Source organism: Tachypleus tridentatus, chromosome 1 (genome assembly GCF_004210375.1).
Source record: "Tachypleus tridentatus isolate NWPU-2018 chromosome 1, ASM421037v1, whole genome shotgun sequence".
NCBI lineage: Eukaryota > Metazoa > Arthropoda > Merostomata > Xiphosura > Limulidae > Tachypleus > Tachypleus tridentatus.
In genome coordinates, this window is record NC_134825.1 from 62,974,138 (window position 1) to 62,994,483 (window position 20,346).

The window sequence follows — 20,346 nt, forward strand, 5'->3', positions numbered from 1 at the left end:
GAATTTCGCACAAAGCTACACGAGTGTTATCTGCGCTAGCCATCACTAATTTATCAGTGTAAGACTACAGGAAAGGCAGCTAGTCATCACCACCCACCGCCAACTCTTGGGCTACTCTTTTACCAGCGAATAGTGGAATTGACCGTCACTTTATAACACCCCCACGGCTGAAAGGGCGAACATGTTTGGTGTGACGGGATTCGAACCCTTTATTTTAGGACATAGAATGTTTCGTATAAATTCTGTATTTGTGATTATTTTGAAATGCAATTCCTTGTATATCTCATATGTTGTAAAGGGCGCTTTCTTGCATTTTGGTAAAACGAGAATTTCTTATTTTTTTCAATACGAATTCAATAGGCAGCTATATACTTTATTTATTTCAGCAAAGAAACTACAACTCAAAACATTCATCGTACATCATATCAAGGCTATATAGGTCGTTTCCTTTTACTTCAATGTACGATATATCACAAGAACTTGGTGGCTTCTCATATAATGAGCAGAAGCTTTGCCCGTCACCTTTTATGACGTAATTTATTACTTTACATTTACGAAACCCTGCACATGCCTGTGGACAGCTTTCCCACAGAAGCTTTGAAGAACCTCTAATTGATATTACAGGTTGAAACTCTTCAAAGCATTCAAGCTGATAGCCTGTATACCGTTCAAATTGGTCTGAAAAAAAAAAAAAGAAGAAACCAGAATGGTGTTAATTGAAAAATCGGAATAAACACATCGAACGTAAGTACAAGGCTTGAATCTACGATAAAAATTTAAACATATTAACTTAACGACGGAAAGTAACACTTAGAGTGAAAGACAAATAGAGTAAAATAAGATAAACGACTCCACAAATACAATATCAGTGTTATAAGCTGCATTTTTATTAACCTGAAAACAGTTTTTTTTATGACGTAATGGTTAGAAAAATCTAGAAAATTCATGAAAATTTAAGTTTTTGTGGATTCTCGAAAGTTTCTGTAATATGTGGAAAACTAGAAAATATAAAAATACCAGACTGAGTTTAGTTAAGCAGCAAGAGTCAGTGAGTGCTCGTCTACGATTCAGCTAGTAATTTAGGTAGTGGGTCAGTTAGCTTGTTTGTTATCAAACAATTAGCATGAAAATTTAGAAAGTAAGTTGGTATACATTAGTTTCAAAATTTCTGTTAAAACATTTTATTTAAGTTACACCTACTATCCAGCGTAGTCTGTAGGAAACGTTACTGAATATATAAATTAATTCATTAACATTACTTGACCAATATTCACATTGTTGTTATCAAGTACTAAAAACTAGCTTGCTCAACGATAGAACAATTTATATAACAATAGGACAGAAATAGAAACACCTGTCAAATTATCGACTTATCTTCACACTGTTCGCTGTCAGGGTAATCAACAGTTGAGTCATGATGATTGAAAACTAGATGAAACTACTCATTTCTCACGTAAAATACCAAGAAGACACTGATTAATATTAGTAGGATAAACGACAATAATGGCGGTTTTTTATTTGTGTTACTAGTGCGTTATAGTAAAGCAAAATCATACAACCAGCAGGTGTATTATAGGAAAAAGAATGGAGATAAACTTTATCGGCAATTCTAGTATTAAGTTTTAAAAATGACAGACTCCTTGAGTGAAAGTTTCTTTGGAATTAAACACAAAACTACACAATGAGCTATCTGCGCTCTGCCCACCAGGGGTATCATCACACAGGTGGCATCTCACTACTTACGAAATGACAAATAATGCTAAATTGTAGTTCTGATACAATCTGTTCCACTACTACTTTACATTGATTGATTTTGTCACCACTTGGTTTGCTGATTTACCTAATCCAAAATATTTGTAATAGAACATACCCAGTTCTGTGATGAATATTTTTATATTTATATATACACCAGTGCAGATAGCATAACACGTGAGCATGAACACAAACTACTTAACATTAAAATACTTAAGCAACATCATAAACAAGCTGGATTAAGTAATAAAACACATAACTTATATGAATTAAAACTGACAAATATAAAGTTAGTATGTCCTCGACTGCGTTTGCAAACACTAACTGCTGACTTAACGTTAAAATAAACAAACGATTTGTGCCAACAACATGTAGAAAGGATTTTTGAGTTACGAAAGACTTATTAAAACTTAAAGCCTGAAATAAAACTATCTATCTTACTTTTTTCACAGTGTGTTCCACAGAATCCTGGCCGACACATACAAAGATATTCTCGTGATATTCCTGATGACCACCAGATGGCGCTAAGACATACACCGCCGTTTTGACAAGGCCTACTCGAACATGTCAGTTCCTGAAGAAATCAGAGATAATATATTGTGTGCTTTTAATTTGTAAGCAAAAAGAAAGCAATGTTACTTCCATGAAAAATTCAAGTGTTTCACTCAAACCCACACAGATAGAAATAAGTACTAATATTGCTGCTTTTGATGAAAAGACCATGTGACAATGATGTCAGCAACAAATCCAAAGGGATGAATACGCTATTTTAATAACAACGTTAAATATGCAAACAACGAAGTCACATGACAAACACAGTCTAAATGAAGTCGTGATGAAGTGGAATGTATCAAAACTACATTTTGACAGTGTGTATCATGTCGTGTGACATCAACAAAATGTTATTTGCTTAGAAGAAACCCAAACTCTTAACTGATTTAACAAGCTTAGAATGTTATTTTGATATAATAAGCAAGAAAAATGAACAAAAAGTTTTACCGGAAATGCACTGGATGTGTCAATCTGTTTCTCTGCCCTATAATTTTCAAAAGAAAGAAACATTCAGACTTTAAGTGTTTGCAAAGAAGTTTATTTTCATTCTTACAGACATTTATTTAGAATACACATATACACACTCATTCTTTTATTTACCTCAACGAGAATATGCGACAAGTTTCACTCTTCCGTATACATTTGACATAAACCATTTCTTTATGGAGAATCCTTTACAATAACCATCTTAAGATTCCACGCTTTACTTTTACAACACTCAGGCTTTAATAATATGCAGTTGGGTGTTAATTTGATAAATCTGATAAAACGTAAAACAAATGCATATTTCATTACTTGGAAAATTAATCTATGTGGGATTAATAAAACTTAATCTAATTTATTGTGTTTACGAGCAATCAATTTTAAAGAAATGTTGAAAATAGGAAGATTGGTTTAATAGAATAATATCTTTGATTCACACCTTGAACATGATTAATGTTTTCTTCTTCTGCTTCTAATATATGATTTAAGGACAGTTAATGAGTCAAGAACTAGTTTGGCAAATTAATTTCCAAAACTTATCTACATTTAATTAGTTAAAATATAAAAATTAAGTATTAAAATAAATTAATGATATAGATTTGGCACATTCCTTTCGTAATACAATATTTTGTAAACAATTATATATATAAAACAGAGAAAATATTAATTTATGTAAGAAAAACTGATAATTAAAAAACGTAACCTCTAAACTCTCCGCAGTGCGTGCTAGGGCACCAACAGCTCAACGCATCATTTATGTTGCAAAAAGTAGAAATTAGTGTAAAAAACTACAGGCCATCTACTGGCATAATTATATCAACTGAAAATACAAGGGTTAATGAAATATTCTTACTTAATGTGCGCGTGCAAATCAAGTATGATTCCAAAAATTAAAATACTCAAATATCCAAGGAAATTCTTCATCCTGTCCTTGTGTAAAAAACTCTAATTATGAGTTGATATATCTACCAACAACGCGCGTCTATCTTCTTCAAAACACATGCGCAGACAAATGTATAACAGATATATTCACCTATATCTCTCATTAAATACAGGCTGATCTATCACTGTTGACTAATAGTAGGAGCATTAGAACTGTACGTAACGTACGGCATGTATAGCTCCTATCTAACTAGGAGAGCGACTAGTGGATTCACGCTACATTGGAAAATTCAAAGAGATTTCAAGTGGTTGTGCTCTAATTTTTGTTTATACAAAGCGTAACTTGGTACATTATAGTTGAATATACAAATTATTATCATTTGCATATTGTATGTAATTATAGTGCGTATAATTGTATAATACTCTAATTTAGTATCTTTAGCCATAATTAGTATATATAAGGTTAATGAGCGTCCGTTCGTAAAACTTCTACTAAAATTTAAGGCGGATTTGAATAAAACTTCGCATCATAACGGGTAGTTCCTGAGAAAGGTTTATTACAATTAGCTATTTATAAATACAGTTATTTAGTGAATGTGTCCACTCGTTCAAATAAATAAACCAATAACAATTTTATATCGCATCAAAATGGAAAATGTTGTAAAAAGTTAAAAATAATATGACATTATTTTTATAACATTTTATCTTAAACTGCTTTCTTAATTAGGGATCCAGCATGGCCAGATGGTTAAGGCACTTGACTCGTAATCTAAGAGTTGCGAGTTCAACTCACTGTCACACCAAACATACTCGCCCTTTCAGTTATGTGAGCGTTACAAAGTGATGGCCAATCCCACTATTCGTTGGTAAAAGAGTAGCCCAAGAGTTAGCGGTGGGTGGTGATGACTGCTGCCTTCCCTCTAGTCTTACATTGCTAAATTAGGGATGGCTAGTGAAGATAGCCCTCGTGTAGCTTTGCGCGAATTTCAAACCAAACCTTAATGGGGAAAAAATTTTTTTTTTTTCCTTTTTAATAGGCCCGGCATGGCCAGGTGGTTAAAACACTCAACTCGTAATTTGAGGGTCGCAGGTTCGAATCTCCCTCACCACAAACATGCTCGCCCTTTCAGCCGTGGGGCATTATAATGTGATAGTTAATTCCACTATTAGGCCCGGCCTGGCCAAGCGCGTTAAGGCGTGCGATTCGTAATCTGAGGGTGGCGAGTTCGCATCTCCGTCGCGCCAAACATGCTCGCCCTTTCAGCCGTGGGGCGTTATAATATGACGGTCAATCCCAGTAGTCGTTGGTAAAAGAGTAGCCCAAAAGGTGGCGGTGGGTTGTGATGACTAGCTGCCTTCCCTCTTGTCTTACACTGCTAAATTAGGGTCGGCTAGCACAGATAACCCTCGAGTAGCTTTGCACGAAATTCAAAACCAAACCAATCATTTTTAATAAAGTACATTAATTTTGTTCGTTTATTATCAACATTATTTTAATAAAATTTCTAAAATTGTGGTAATGTAGTTTAATACATAATTTAAAAGTGAGTCTTCCTAGTGAAGAATCATTGTAATATTTCAGAAGTGCCTTTTTCTGATAGAGAATCCAAAAGTACGATATATATTTTTATACCTATAGCTCCAAACGATTTATGATAGGTTAGTTACGACCTAAAACATATGCCATAATACAGATTGTTTAATGTTGCCGAATACACATATACATCAAAAACGAGCAGTGACGTTAATCTTACCAGATACATAGTGTTTTGTAACATCATGAAATATGCAATTTGTAAGTTTATATTAAGTATGTAATGTTAATTCAGTTAAGAAATTTCTGTTCGTGTAGAAAGTTTTATTTCATCGACCTTCTGACAATCCAACTTGGAAAAGAAAATACGAACACCGAATATGAGAAGGTAGTTTTGTTGAATCTGTTAGCTCATTCCTGTTTCACTCTGTTGGTCGTGTTTCTTGTTTGTTTTTGAATTTTGCACAAAGCTACTCGAGGGCTATCTGTGCTAGCCGTCCCTAATTTAGCAGTGTAAGACTAGAGGGAAGGCAGCTAGTCATCACCACCCACCGCCAACTCTTGGGCTACTCTTTTACAAACGAATAGTGGAATTGACCGTCACATTATACGCCCCCATGGCTGGGAGGGCGAGCATGTTTAGCGCGACGCGAACGCGACCCTCGGATTACGAGTCGCACGCCTTACGCGCTTGGCCATGCCAGGCCAGGCCGTGTTTCTACAAACAGCCGTCACTTGAGGTGTAATGTTGGCTTTTAGCTGTTAGAATAAAAGACAGTTACTCGAGATCTGATGTTAACCTCAACAGTTAGAACAAAAGATAGGTACTTAAGATATGATGTTGACCTCTGTGTGTGGGAAAATAAAACATAACCACTTAGTGAGATGTGAGCTTGGCCTTTTATAATACAAGAACAACTACGAATCACTTGAAATCTTAGTTTACTTACGTCTATAAAAATGCGTTGCTTGTTTAACTTGCACAGTCAGTCTTATCATTGTGGTTCTAATGAAATCCTTGATTTTCAAGTATATTGCTAGTGTTTGCAATCCTGGTGCATAAAGACAGACGAAACCGTTTTTGATGATAAGACGGAAATATTATAATTAAATGGAAAATAAACAAGAAAAAAGCAAGAACTTCTTAGAAAAGACTGAACATTCTAAAGTAAACAAGAAAATGTAAAAACTAACTTTGGTATTAATCCAAAGATTTAATTTGGAATGAATTAATAAAATGCAGAAAACTTTTAATATGATGAATAAATAAAAATAGAAAGGTTTACATACTCTTAGCATTAAATCTTAGTGCCATTGCTACTAAGGTACACTGTACTAATTGTGTAATATTTTTTATAATTAAATATTAATCAGGTTGCGAGATAGAGTTTCTTATGCAAGGATGGATTTGTACTAATCACGGTTTCTGGTCAGTAAGCCATTATGTACGTTATATAGAAGTAGATAATCTACCATATATTAGAATAGTGAATGTAAATACATTTTGAATTTCTGATACAATGCAAGTAAATCTATATGTATGCATAAAAGCTTCTAGCGAATATTTAAAGTTTTAAGAGGCATTACCAGGGGCTTATAGACGAGAATCGCATGGATTAAAAAATGAAGAGATTTGATTTTAGAAGTTAATATTTTCAGCTCTACAATCTCGATGTACTTTTGATAAAGTATTACCGCATACTTAGAGTAAATATCCCACATTATTCTGCTCTTAACAGACCTGTGGTATCTGGATGAAAGCGACTCTAGAATTGAGTCAAAATGATATATTGCAGTAATTTTTACAACTGATGCAATGACAGAGCTTTTTTGAGATCAAAATTTCTACCTTAGGATGACTATATTCACTTTGTAAGTCTGTTGTTAACTAACTGATAAATAGTAGTACAAGAATTGTCGACGGCTGTTGTTGAATAGTTGCTTTCCCTATCTATTACTTTTAAAGTACAAGCTAGCAAGGATAGCTTTCAAATAATTTTGCGCAAAATTCAACCATATGCGTTTTTCCGTACGCAAAGTAAAGGAAATTCACTTGCATGCCAAGTAAACCAAATTAATTGTCATCGTACTGGTTGGTTGTTGGAATTTCGCACAAAGCTACTCGAGGGCTATCTGTGCTAGCCGTCCCTAATTTAGCAGTGTAAGACTAGAGGGAAGGCAGCTAGTCATCACCACCCACCGCCAACTCTTGGGCTACTCTTTTACCAACGAATAGTGGGATTGACCGTCACATTATAACGCCCCCACGGCTGGGAGGGCGACCATGTTTGGCGCGAACCCGCGACCTTCAGATTACGAAGCTCACGCCTTAACGCGCTAGGCCATGCCAGGCCGTCATCGTACTGTATTTATTCTATTGTTAAGCGGCTTATTTTGGACTCTATGACAGAAATAATCTAAAGTATTGTCCAAACAGAGAGTTAAATTTTTTTTTCTTTCAAAAAATAACCTTCGCTACAGAACAGGTTTACTTCGTCGCAAGTTGTAAGCTTATTTCATAAACTTTTCAAAATAAACTCTGATAATATTTAAGTACTTAGGCTTAATACACTAAACATGTCTAATATACATTTGCAAAATCGACACCAAACCTGAATAAATTATTTTTACTCAACCAATCTTCTTGCTTAATCATTCAGTGTACCATCCAGTAATCTGCAAAACAATCAAAAACGGATTTCTCTGGAAACATGACGTAAGTTCTTTCCATGGCATATCCATTCAGTAGCAAAGCATTCAAGCAGTTGGAAAACGAAACGGACTTTCATACATTAGAAAGTCAGTCCAATCGTTTTATAATTTTTTTTATACAATGTTTACTTAAACGAAAAGCTTATCGTTCTTGTATACTAAGTGACTTAAGTAAACCAATCGGTAACGAAAATTATACCTTGAATATGATAATAACACGAAGATAACTTTGTATTCGTAACTACCTTGCAGGATTATTGTTACAATAAAGACGCTCGCTCGTCAAATATAGTATGACCAAACGTGACGAGACTTTAAAATAGTTAACGCAACGTTTCATATTCAACATCTGTCTGTCAATCAGTTATTTATAATTAATAAAATTTTATTAAACATTCGGTCTGCACTTTAAATTTACTTCATAAAAATAATGTTCTATACCACTATATTGTTACATGTTACAAAATACACACACACACGTGTCTTTCAATGCAAGTTTATTTTCAAGTTTATTACCTCTTTAAATTACTTGCATTCATCAAATGAGCATTATTTCCAAAAATCAATCCACTTTTATGAGCTAAAATGACACTTCGACAGTTTACGAAAATGCTTTTTATTTCATAAACACTAAAACATCTTTCAATAAAACTTCACAGCAATAATTCTTTGCAGTAAAACCATTAGGAAGAAAGACACAAGTTTTGTTGCTTAGAAGATTGTTAAGATGTAACCTGTAATGTTTTACATTAAACATTATCTCTGGTTTCAAATTCGCAAGTCAAATCACTTTTAAAGTACAACAAATGATTCGAAATGACTAGGTCAGTATAAAATTATATTTTACTCTTCAAAACAATGCTAATTAACAAACCTCTATTATGGCAATGCGAATGAAATCAAGCCAGAAAGCTTACATAAACATTTGTTCTTGTAACGCTTTTCAAAGCATGACAAAATTGGTGTAATTTTAGTCACATTTGAATAGCTAATTACCAATTACGGCTCAGCAATAAAAACATAATCAACGTAAAACAATATGTATCAGTTTGTTTAAGGGTTAAAACACTGAAATGAACTAACATTGTCAAAATCCCTACCCATCGTTTTGTAAGTGCTTTTACTGTTATGTTTACAATTTATCAGAAGCAATAACTTCACATTCAACTTCTGGTGTATAACAAAATTATAATTATATTTTCTTTCTATAGTTGGAATGAAGTCTATACATTCGTTTAGAATTAAATGCAAATAAACGTTTTTACGTGTTACGTTTGGATAGGAATGCTGTAGGATAATAACAGTTTTGCCAAAAAGCAAAGAAAGAGTGACAAAAAAAAAACAGTAAAACACTTAATACGCTCCATTTTACAACAAATCCTACAAGAGAAAAGGATCATCATAGTACCAAACGTTTCACACGCGGACTAAATATTTCTTGTATACTTGTAAGAAATCAGCCACAACACTACTGGAAGTATAGAGAATAAGAAAATACTGACCATGAACTTAAAATAGAAACAAACATTAAAAAAAAAAACTTGTGGATAACGTGATTACTTTGAAACTGATTATAAACAAATGTATAAGATGCCTTTATATATCATATATGCAAAGAGTGCTCAAATAGGTTCAATATAGGGAGTTTTTATTTCCAAAAGAGCATTGAATCTCCTTTGATTGATAACTTTAAAAACACCTGTTTGATTTCTTTAAAGTGCATAGGGTTTACACGTTTGTTTTAGAACAGAGTTAAATGAAAAAAAAAAAAACAACAAAAAACTTTTGTGTATTTATAGTTGTTTTTGTTATTTCACTGTCAACGCATATAACATTATGAAAATGGAGAACTATTATTCTGAACAATATTTTAAGCCTAATGTATAATTGAGATTTCAATGTAGATATTCCTACGTTATTTTTACACATTCCATACATACATAACAATACAGAAAAGGGCAGTCAAACTTTTGATATATTTTTGTCTACATAAAATAGGCTGTATTCAATCTCTATAAATGAAATTCTCTACTTTTAATAAAGCATTATGTGGAAGAACATCATACAAAAGTAATATCACAGGTACTCAGACAGTACATAGAAGAAAAACTTAAGTTCTTTGAAGAGGTAACAGCAAAATTAGTGATTCTTCAGGAAGCCCAAAATTTAAGAAAAGCTGATATTTGTTGAAGGATGAATCTGTTTCATATTAGATTAACCAAAATAAAATTCAGGTTTAATAATAACAATGATGAAATGAAAAGATTACCAGTATACTTCAGCACAAATTATTACAAATTTGTTTTCTAATACAGAAATTTTTTAAACAGATTTTACCACAAGTTTCAAATGATGACAAATTTTTGAGTTTTGAATAAAATAGGCTACGAGCTAATAAGATGTCTTTAAACATTACTGAAATGAAATCACGCTGTACTACTGGTTATAAAATACAAAACAAAAACAAGAAGCTTACTGAAGTTTCAACTTTAAAATATCATGATTATTTCTTATGATAGTTTCTGTTATGTTAAAAATAAACTTTATGAAGTTAGAATACCCTGGTTACACAGTGCCACTTTAAATTTATTGCAGATTCATTAATCCTTTAAACAAAATTTCTTAAGACATAGATAGCTTGCTTTTACAAGAGATACTTCAATTAATCAAGTGGAACCAGGCTACTGCAGTCAGTATGACAGCAGTGACTTTCATTCATGGTGTACTTGTCAAGTTAATATGTTGACAGCAGTCATCCCAATATCACCCAACTCGGTTGTACCGTTACAATTTAAACCATTTATGACATTTGGCATGATTTCTACCATAGTATTTATAATTTTGGGGGAGCTGTTAATCTTGCTGATAGAGAGTTCCAAACTTTTTGAGGTAGCAACTGTTGATTGGTCCTGTACTGTCTGATGAAAAGCTTTAAATCCAGTCGTTCCATCAGGACCTTTAGGCTGTCTGACAACAACGACACGTGGGCCAATGACTTCTTCAGATGTAATTCGTAGCCGACTGATCAGACGTTCTGGCCTTTGCCTTGAAAAATTGTCACTAGAAACAGCAAAAATATAATATCTGTAAATTTAAAATAAATATCAGTTCAGGCACAGTAATACACACTTGTAAATCAGAGGTATATCTTTATTCCCAACTTTTCAGAAATTTACTTGATTTTGTGAAACAATCATACAAGTACAATTAATAATACTATATAATAGAATTTACACAGAAAAGATGATAAATAAAAATCATTATGGTTGGTGGTTTATGTCACAAAGTAACAAGGCTATTAACATCAAACAAGTGGTCAAAGTGTAAAATGTTTCCTATAAACTGTACAAATAAGTCAAAAGTTAAAAATTAAACAATGTCCTGAGGTCAGATAAAAGATTCATATACAATGATAAAGATAACTTGTTCATAAAAATTTAAAAAATACAAGTTGGATGGTGTCACAATAGCCAATGACACCGTCCAATGTCAGGGGTAAACATGTAAAAGTGTTTAAAATGATGCTGCCACTCACTATCCTAACAACAGCAGGACAGCAAAACTTGGGCTATTGTGACTCGAGTGACAGAGGCTACACATATAAAAGAAAGCAACGAGTTAAAAAACTGTGACCAATATGTAGCATAGTCAGGACAACTTTCTCCTTCCAATCCTTATGAAAATAAAAACAGCCAGATAGCAACAGAAAGTTTGATTTGGAAAAACTTATGATGTTCACTTGAAGTCAACTGCCAAATGCTGTAAAGTCGAGCCTACAATACAGGACCATAGTCCATGACAGCACACAGAGCAGACGGGCTTATATGTGGTGTCAGCAAGCGTGTTCCTGGAAATACTGATGTGGCCAGTTATGCAGAAAAACTGTATGTTAACCTTTTTGTGGTGGGTCACGAGACACAGGCCATATCAACACAAATGTTGACTCACATTCAAACTTTTATGTCAGTAAGTTTGGTATCAAATTGTAGATTATAACTCACACTTCAATAACATATGAGTTAATTTCTTAATTTAAAAGTAAATATTAAAAGAACACCTAAATATCAGTTTCTGCAAGTCACATGGTATGTTGAAAGCAGCACTGGTTAAAATTAAAGGTTTCTGATGTCAAAATATCACATCTACAGTTTCCTACAAATTAGAAAATCAGATTACCAGTATTGAGAAGCTAAAACATAAAATAAGAACCTCATTTTTTTTTAATTTGCTGAGACATGTACTAAATCAAACAGTGTTCAACTCTTTCCAAATTTTTGAAACAGTCTCTTATACACACTTGCTTCAATAAATGACGTGAATAATCAATCAACAGCTTAAAATGTCTCAAGAGTGGTTTTTCCACACCATTTTAATCTTTGTTATTAAAAATAGTAATAACATACACATGTATATAATTTATAATAACCAGAATGTTACAAAATATTACTAGTCCACTAAAACACAGCTAAGACAGGGTCACTTTGTGAAAACTAAAGGTTAGTTTTATTTTATAGGATTCTGTAACACAAGTATGTGTGCACCACATCAATGCAAGTTACGTAATGTTACTTAAAAACCACTGAAAGGTCAATATAATAAAATTTATATGTAAATTTACAAAAATCAAACAACTTAGCCCAAGATAAACATTTGTATTTGTGTTATAATGTGCAGTAATTCAAGCATGAAAAAAGCATAATTTATATTTATTTATGAATAATTACTATGTCACCAGAGATGCCAACTATTTCAAATGACTGAGCATAATGATTGCAGACAGAGCTCTTTTTCATTTGCAGATACTAGGCCTGACCAATGTCTCTAAGCTGTTTATTATTATATTATTATTATAACTATTATTTATTACTGCTATAGATTGCTCATTTATGACTGTTTTGTGTATTTAATAATTTAAAAAAATTATTTTGAAATTGTCTTTCATTTAGTTCGGAGTAACAAACATACTGGTAAAACAACATTGAACAAGCACAAACAGTAAGCAGAAAAAGCCTTTGTGTAAGGACTAGTTTATATCATGTTTATGACACTTATTGTAATAAATGCAACAGCTGCAAAATTATAGTTTCATATTCTAAATTCTTACTCATAAATGTCGTTATCTGCATCGTTTTTGTCTTCACCTCAGCCTTTTGTTGGTGAGATGCCGATTTTGTATGTCTGGAACAATCGTTTATCCCGCCATGCGCCACAGAAAAATCGATGTGGCGAAGAGTACAAAACACATGACTGTCACTGACTTTTGATGCAATGACCAGATATTTTGCACTATACTCTTTCCTAAATTTTTTGGATTCACAGTTTTAGTCCTTTTAGATTTGCCAAAAACAAGACAATCCAGTGAACAGGGCCTCTTTAATTCCATCTTTGAACAATCACATTGTTGTTTCTATGCTGCTTAAAAAACAAGAAATACCCATCTAAGCGAGTGCTGACTGGCTGACAAGCACTGATGATGAAACTATGGATTCCCCTAAGTACCCAGTATGGAGAAACACCGCACTCAAACTATTGATAGACATCGGAGATACAAATATTTTTTATTATTTCAAGCACAAACATGATTATCACAAGTAACCATTTGGACTATGTCTTATTTATTATCAAAATTTATTTGTACCTCACTAGAAATTTTCTTTTCAGCCCTTTCAAGCCCTGGGGGAACAATTTATCACTTTATTGTATAGGCCTATATAATATATGATAATTTGGGAGTTGCAACAAGTCGTAATATTTGTCTGTATGAGCGTATAGTCATAACATATACACCAAAATCGTAATGATTATGCTCAAATCATAATGGTTGGCATCTCTGTGTCAGTCAAATTGGCAGATCCTACATAGTTAGGGTTGGTAAAATAATAGACAAAAAATAGTGTTACAGAAAAACGTTTGAAATGTATTTATGTGGTCTTAAGAGATTTAACCAATAAATGAGAGATTTTGGGGATGAAAAATAGGTTTTAATCATGACATGAAATCACTTTCACTTGAACAAGAAATGACACAGATTTAATATTTTAATAAACAAATCTTTAGTAAATACACTTCATTAAAAAACATTATTTGTGTGTACAAAAAAAACTTGTAATCTTCACCACAAATCTACTGAATTTTGTGAAGATGCACACACTGCATCAAAAATTATAGTTTAAATACTTATCTTGTGCAGATGTGTATACAAACTTATGCATATTATGAGCCCATTGCAAAAGTGTTAATTAAAGATGAAGAAAAATATGCCAGTTACTGGTGGGTATTAATAAGAATAGGGTGAGAACTAACACTAAGTAATTCCAGGGCCAGTAGTAAAGTAAAAGAGTCAGAATAAATGGTACAATTGGTATACTTGATAGTTTCTTCGTGATCCAGAGCAAAAGAAGTGGCATACAACTTTGCAGTGAACACAAACTGTAGAAGGGATCCTGTGAACAAACATCAAGTCACAAACCACAGCAAATCTAAAAGTCACCCAATTTTGAATCATCTGTATAAAAAGGAATAGAAGAACAGTTTGCACAATGTTCAGCAAAGATAAGATGATACTTCCAATCAGGAGTGTCCACCTTTATCAGAAGACTCAAGAAAAAGTCACATCTGGGAATGGTAATAATCCCTGGCAGGATGGGCTAATCAATGGAGAGAGCAACATCATCCACTAACACATCTAACTCTCACTCAGCTATGCCTAGATATGAAGGACAAAAGGAAGAATGGCAGACCATCTATTCCAAAAGAGCATACCCCACTGAATAAGAAAGAAATAACCTCAGGTGGGATGCTGTGGTAAGGAAAAAGATTTAGAAGCATACTGCAAAGAAACTTGCATATGGTGGAGGTTAAGAGAAGGTTTGTGAGAATCAATGTACAAAATCTGTCCTAGAAAAATGCAGAAAGCCCCCGTGCAGAACAAAAGCCCCAGATGAAGAATGAGGTCCAACATTTTCAAGGCTGAAATCCTAGCAGAACAATATCCATAGTCCAGCTGAGATCAAATGATGGCACAATAGTTCTTGAGCATAGAACATCATTCAGCACTCAAAAAGATGGAAGAGAGGATGGGAAGGATGCCCTGGTATACTTGATACATAGCTGTCTGATAGGAGGAATGAAAGTAAATTTATGGTAAAAGATAAGCCTCAAGTACTTTGCCTCAGGGACCATGAAAAACACCACCGAGAGAGAGTTTGGTGACAAAAATGTATGCATATGGTTTTGGAAGAAAATGAAAAAAAAAAAATTCTGCTGTGGTCCACTTCAATAAGCAATTTAGGGGAGTCTCTCAATAAGTTTCATACTCAAAGTAGAAATGGATGGCTACATCTTCCAAGGGTATATAGAGTGGTACAGAAAAGGTTGGGACATACTGGTAGGCCAGTTGTACCACCCCAACATGAATTCATTTATAACTCAGCTTTTCACTCCAATATGATGAAAACTACTGAAAGGTGATAATATTAGCAGATATCAGGAAAGTTTCCTGTAAGGAGACATACACAGGATGAGAGCAATTAATCAAGGCCTTAATGTCATTCAGATCAATAAAAAACCTCTATAGTTCCACTGTATCAAAGTGGCCATTTTTACTTTGATGGAAGAAACCTGGACAGAGAACCCGTTGCTAGGTCTGTCAACCTCCATGGATCCTGCCCTGAGTCGAGTAGGCAGATCTCCATCTCCAGTTGAAGTAGATTACAGTAACTGCAGGCATGAACGAATAATCATTCTGCACATCTGGACCAAAGGAGATGGACCTGGGCCATAAATGGAAGTAACAGCAGGGACCAAGACAGATGTAAATGCTGACTTGTCAACTTGTTTATTATTAAAGAACTAAGGATTCTTCATGTGATGTGAAAAAGACACTGATTGAGGCATGAAAAAATTCATTTGCTCATCCACTATAACAAAGGAGTGTAGTGTAGCAACACCCATCCACAATATAGAAAGGGACAATAACTTTTGAGCCTCAGGGTATGAAATGTTACTGACAGTTTAAGTGCTGTACATCTTTCTCTTACACCTACTTAAGACAAGAACAAAAGTAAGAAGAATGGAAACCATTACAGTTAACATAGTAAGGGGCCAGTTGAACACTTGTAGATGTTATGATCTTTGCCGCCACCACTGCAAGTTTCCTTTGAATGACCAAACTGTTAACACTGAAAACATTGGAAAGGGTTAGCAATATATAAATATACCTTACAATGAAAGTAACTTGCCTTGATAGAGAAAAGACATGGAAATATAAATGACAAAATGAGAACATTGGTCGGCAGCAAAATTCCACCTTTACAAGTACAGATATGTTGCACTTCAGAAACTTTTTTGAAGGAGAAACCAGTGAAGATCTCTGACTAAGGAATGTTCATCAAATCCCAATCCCTCTCAATAACAAATCCTCATGAGGAATTGAAACTTGCAGGGGGAGTAACCTGCAACTTCTGATGTAATCCTTTCCTCCTACTTGTGGGCCACCATGCATGGCAAGCATGTCGGTAGTGAAGTTAATATACAGAACGTTACATTATTGCAAACATTAGAAATTCTAATAGTAGTTACAGAAACAGGTCAGGAGTACTGACATTATCATCAGAAGTTTCAAGCACATACTAAGCCATTTTACTTATTTTAAAACAAAATTCTTTGGTTCTTAATTAACTAAATTTTTTTGTCAATGTCATTTCCCACTGTTATTGAATTCACTATACAGGATTCACTATAGAAAACTTCTTTCAAATACTGCTTTTTTAAATTTAGCAACCTACCCAATTTTCACTACATTGCAGGCTGAAGATCTTCCTGTGCGTTGGTTATGGACTATAACAAAATCCACCTTATCACCTGTTTGTAGAGTCATTCCATCTCTTACTTCACTCATGTGGAAGAAGAGCTTCTTTCCATCTATCTCATGGGCTAGAAACCCAAAACTTCCTCGAATAGCTTCTACAATTGACTATTAGGAGAAAATTTATGTAAAAAGTTAACCAATGTGGTTAGTAGAAACACAGAATACGGGCTTTGTTATGTAAAAAGTTAACCAATGTGGTTAGTAGAAACACAGAATACGGGCTTTGTTAAATTCTTAACACCATGAAGAAACTTTAAACAATAAGTGCTACATTTCCACAGTAATTAACATACTTCTAAAGTCAAAGCAAAAACACCTTTTATTCACTTAATACACTGTCTTTATAGAAAAAATATAAAAAAAACAACCTGATGGTCACACATAACAACTCTGGCATCTGGTTGTCTTGTGTAAATTAAAAAAAAAAAAAATAATCGCTCTGACTGCTGTGGTCTCTTCTCCATGTCTAATAATTCGTTAATATTTGGACTAAGTACAAGGACTGGCTTTTTTTTTTTTCAATATAAATCACAAATACTGACCTAACTTAGGAATTGGATATCTACAAATATTCTATTATTTGCTTTAAGACTTGTATGCAAAGGATAATATTGTAATCAGCTGTTCTGTAGTGACTAGTTCTTACAGTTTTACCCCATCCCCTTTTTGCTGGACCAAGACCCTCTTCACACAACAAGACAATACTGAAACAAATGTGGATAGCTTCCAATGTAGCTTTGCTAGTGTTATAATAATAGCACAAACAGACAGCACAGCTGAGATTCAATTAAGCCTGTGGGCTGGGTTTTCCATAGGTAAAAGAAATACATTTCCTATTATACATTACTGGTGATAAACACAAGTATATGAGAAGCCTGTAGAAATGTCACTTGAATATGACAATAGTTTCCACACTCTGTCTAAAATGTAACTTCAGGCCAAAAAACTGTTATAATCAGGTCATTACAATTTTAACTCCACACTTCTGGCCAATCAGAATTCAATTAGCCTACATTTCAATACTGCCTTTTTCAATATAAAATCACGTACTTAACCCTATGAATATCTTATACATTGAACTAGCAAACTGTTTTGTTGCTTGACCACTTGTCTTTATATTTTTCACTAACATAGAATAAAGATTCAATGAAAGCTACCTGGATAACTTCAGTAATGTCTTCAATTACTTAGGCATTCCCAAGATTCCAAAAGACAGTCTCACCTTTTCCTCACTGAAATCCATGAATGAAGATGAATTGCTAGCCAATAATACAATTATACAGGATCTGACTGAAGCTGTGACCAGACTATATCTGAAGCCTCCTAAGCAAAGACCTTCCAGATCTCTGAACCACTCTCACCATCAGGGTTTAAAGAAAAACTAGCCAAGACATCAATTATGTCTAGCCTGCTAGTGGAGACTAGTCTACCTTCAGGTCAATTAGCTGTCCCAATTACAGAGCCTATTCACAAACCAGTTAAAATATAGCCAAGAGAAAGGCCAAGATAACATTAGAGACAACGATATAACTCATCAAAATATGTACAATCACAAAAACACCATCATTAGATGTGTACTAGCCTTCAACTGGACATCTACGTCCTAAATCCAAGAAAACCTTCATATAATTTAAGTCTGGATACAAGACAACAATCCTGGGAATATTCAACCTCATCAGGTCCAACAGCCAAAATATTGGCAACTGAGTTATAAAACATGCTAAGATTAATAAAGAAGCATTGAATCACAACTAAAGTTGCTCTTCTGCCACCCATCTACACTAAAAAATATCAACCTACTGATGCTAAGATGAAATTCTCAATAATGATCATCCAGAAACTCATGCTTCTGTAGTTACCAGTCCTAGAGTGGCACAGTCAGGATAAAGCATACAGAGCCTTAGGTGATATACAACACTGAATAGAATTTGTTGATAAAGTGCAATAAATCACAGTTATAATTAGAGCAAGAAGTACAGTGACAGAAAGCCAAGCTGCTTCAGGCTCTTAAAACCCTAATGAGTAAATATTGCAAATTACAGCTGCCAGTAAAAAGTTTCCAAAAGCTTATTAGTAGAATGTAGTGATTACCAAACTGGAGATGAGTACTGCATCCTGCTACAGTCACCTTTTTATTTTGTCAATTTTCATTTACACACACAGTCTATCCTTGCATGCAAAATCTAACCCTTCATATTTTTCTTTTTGTCTTTATGAAAACTTGAAGTTATCATGGTTCTATTACAATATGTCCAAAAATACCCTTCTTACACACGCAACTTCAGTAAGTCAACTTCATTCTCGTGCACAAATGTAGGGCATGAAGTGTGCATAGTTTTACCTTAAGTGCGATGACACGATGGTTATCATATTACAGTGTTGTGCATGATTATATATATATATATATATATATATATATATATATGTAAAACTTTACCCTTTATATTCTTCTATTAGTAAATACTGATTGCCACAATAACATTATTCATCCTGTTATTTACAAGTAAGGTGCATCTCTGTATATTAGTATATACATTCTTGTGTATGACCATGTCTACATTAATTTGATTTTTTTAGAATGTGATATTAAGGGACTTCTTTTACAAAATGTCTGATTTTTATGGGTATGTTGTGCTATTGTGTTTCAGTATACTTTGTTTTAAAGTGAAGGTTAATTTTTTTTAATAGGTTTTCATTTTTATTTTGTTTTGTATTTACAATAATTTATTGTGTATTATGGTCATTTATCTGTGTCATATGTTATTTTATTTTATTCTAACTTCGATGGTTTTTAGGAAAGGCATGTTTTTATTTCATAATGTTATTTTATTCTCTTGTAATGTATTGTGTAATATCAAATATTTCTCTTTAGAATAGTTTTAATTTGCGATTGTATTGTGCAATTATGTTGTGATTTTGTATCATTGTATCTTTTACAGGGGCAAGAGTAAGTTAGACTTCTTGAAAAATATGCAACTATGTTTCAGTTGGTTTAAATTTCAATATTAAAGTACAAACTGAAGGCAAAATGTGAGTATGCAGATATACTTTACGTTTTATATCCCTTTATTTAGCAAAGCAAATTATAAAGTTCACCAGTACTACACAGATGCATGTATCTGAACAACCATAGTTGTAATTCACCCAAATCAGTGTTATTTTCAAAACATACCTGGTGGCGTGTTCTAATGGCTTTTATATTCATTGCTTGCTCTTGCTCAGTAGCCTTTGTAATTCCAATCTGAAACTGTACCACATCTCCTTTCTGAAGCATATCATGTTTGTCATAAAGGCTAGTTATTCCAAAAGGATACAAGGAGGGCTCTCCAACATCAATATCACCATCTGAGGTGGATACATGAAACAAATAATAATAATATACTGGTCACACAAGCTTAAATACTTTGACAACTTGCAATAAGAAAAAAAAGAAGAGACAGAGAAACAAGTGGAAATTTCATAAGACAAAAACCAACATTAATAACAACCTAGAGTTCACTCATCATTCTACACTATGGTTGGAGCTTTTCAATCAAAAGAAACAAGTGAGATATTCATGACT

General features: G+C 33.5%; 2 protein-coding genes across 4 annotated transcripts in view; both read right to left on the reverse strand.

Annotated features, from left to right (window-relative positions):
• Positions 1–357: 357 nt before the first annotated feature.
• On the reverse strand, positions 358–8,263 carry LOC143250328 (uncharacterized). 2 transcript variants are annotated; one of them, XM_076500787.1, is made up of 4 exons: positions 7,840–8,263; positions 2,752–2,788; positions 2,194–2,326; positions 358–678 (listed from the first exon to the last, which is right to left on the reverse strand). In XM_076500787.1, the coding sequence occupies exons 1-4, from the start codon at positions 7,857–7,859 to the stop codon at positions 395–397; spliced, it is 474 nt and encodes a 157-aa protein (XP_076356902.1). In that variant the 5' UTR covers positions 7,860–8,263; the 3' UTR covers positions 358–394. The 2 variants fall into 2 exon arrangements, with proteins under 2 accessions (XP_076356902.1, XP_076356897.1); XM_076500782.1 differs by lacking the exon at positions 7,840–8,263 and adding an exon at positions 3,641–4,920.
• Positions 8,264–8,395: 132 nt separating this feature from the next.
• LOC143250296 (cold shock domain-containing protein E1-like) overlaps positions 8,396–20,346 on the reverse strand; it is a 49,742-nt gene continuing 37,791 nt past the window's right edge. The window contains exons 14-16 of one of the 2 annotated variants that reach the window (XM_076500756.1): positions 19,957–20,129; positions 16,702–16,889; positions 8,396–10,975 (exon numbers count right to left, since the gene is read on the reverse strand). In XM_076500756.1, coding sequence (XP_076356871.1) covers positions 10,645–10,975; positions 16,702–16,889; positions 19,957–20,129 — 692 coding nt within the window. In that variant the 3' untranslated portion in view covers positions 8,396–10,644. The remainder of the gene's footprint in view (positions 10,976–16,701; positions 16,890–19,956; positions 20,130–20,346) is intronic. The other variant, XM_076500761.1, reaches the window with a different exon arrangement.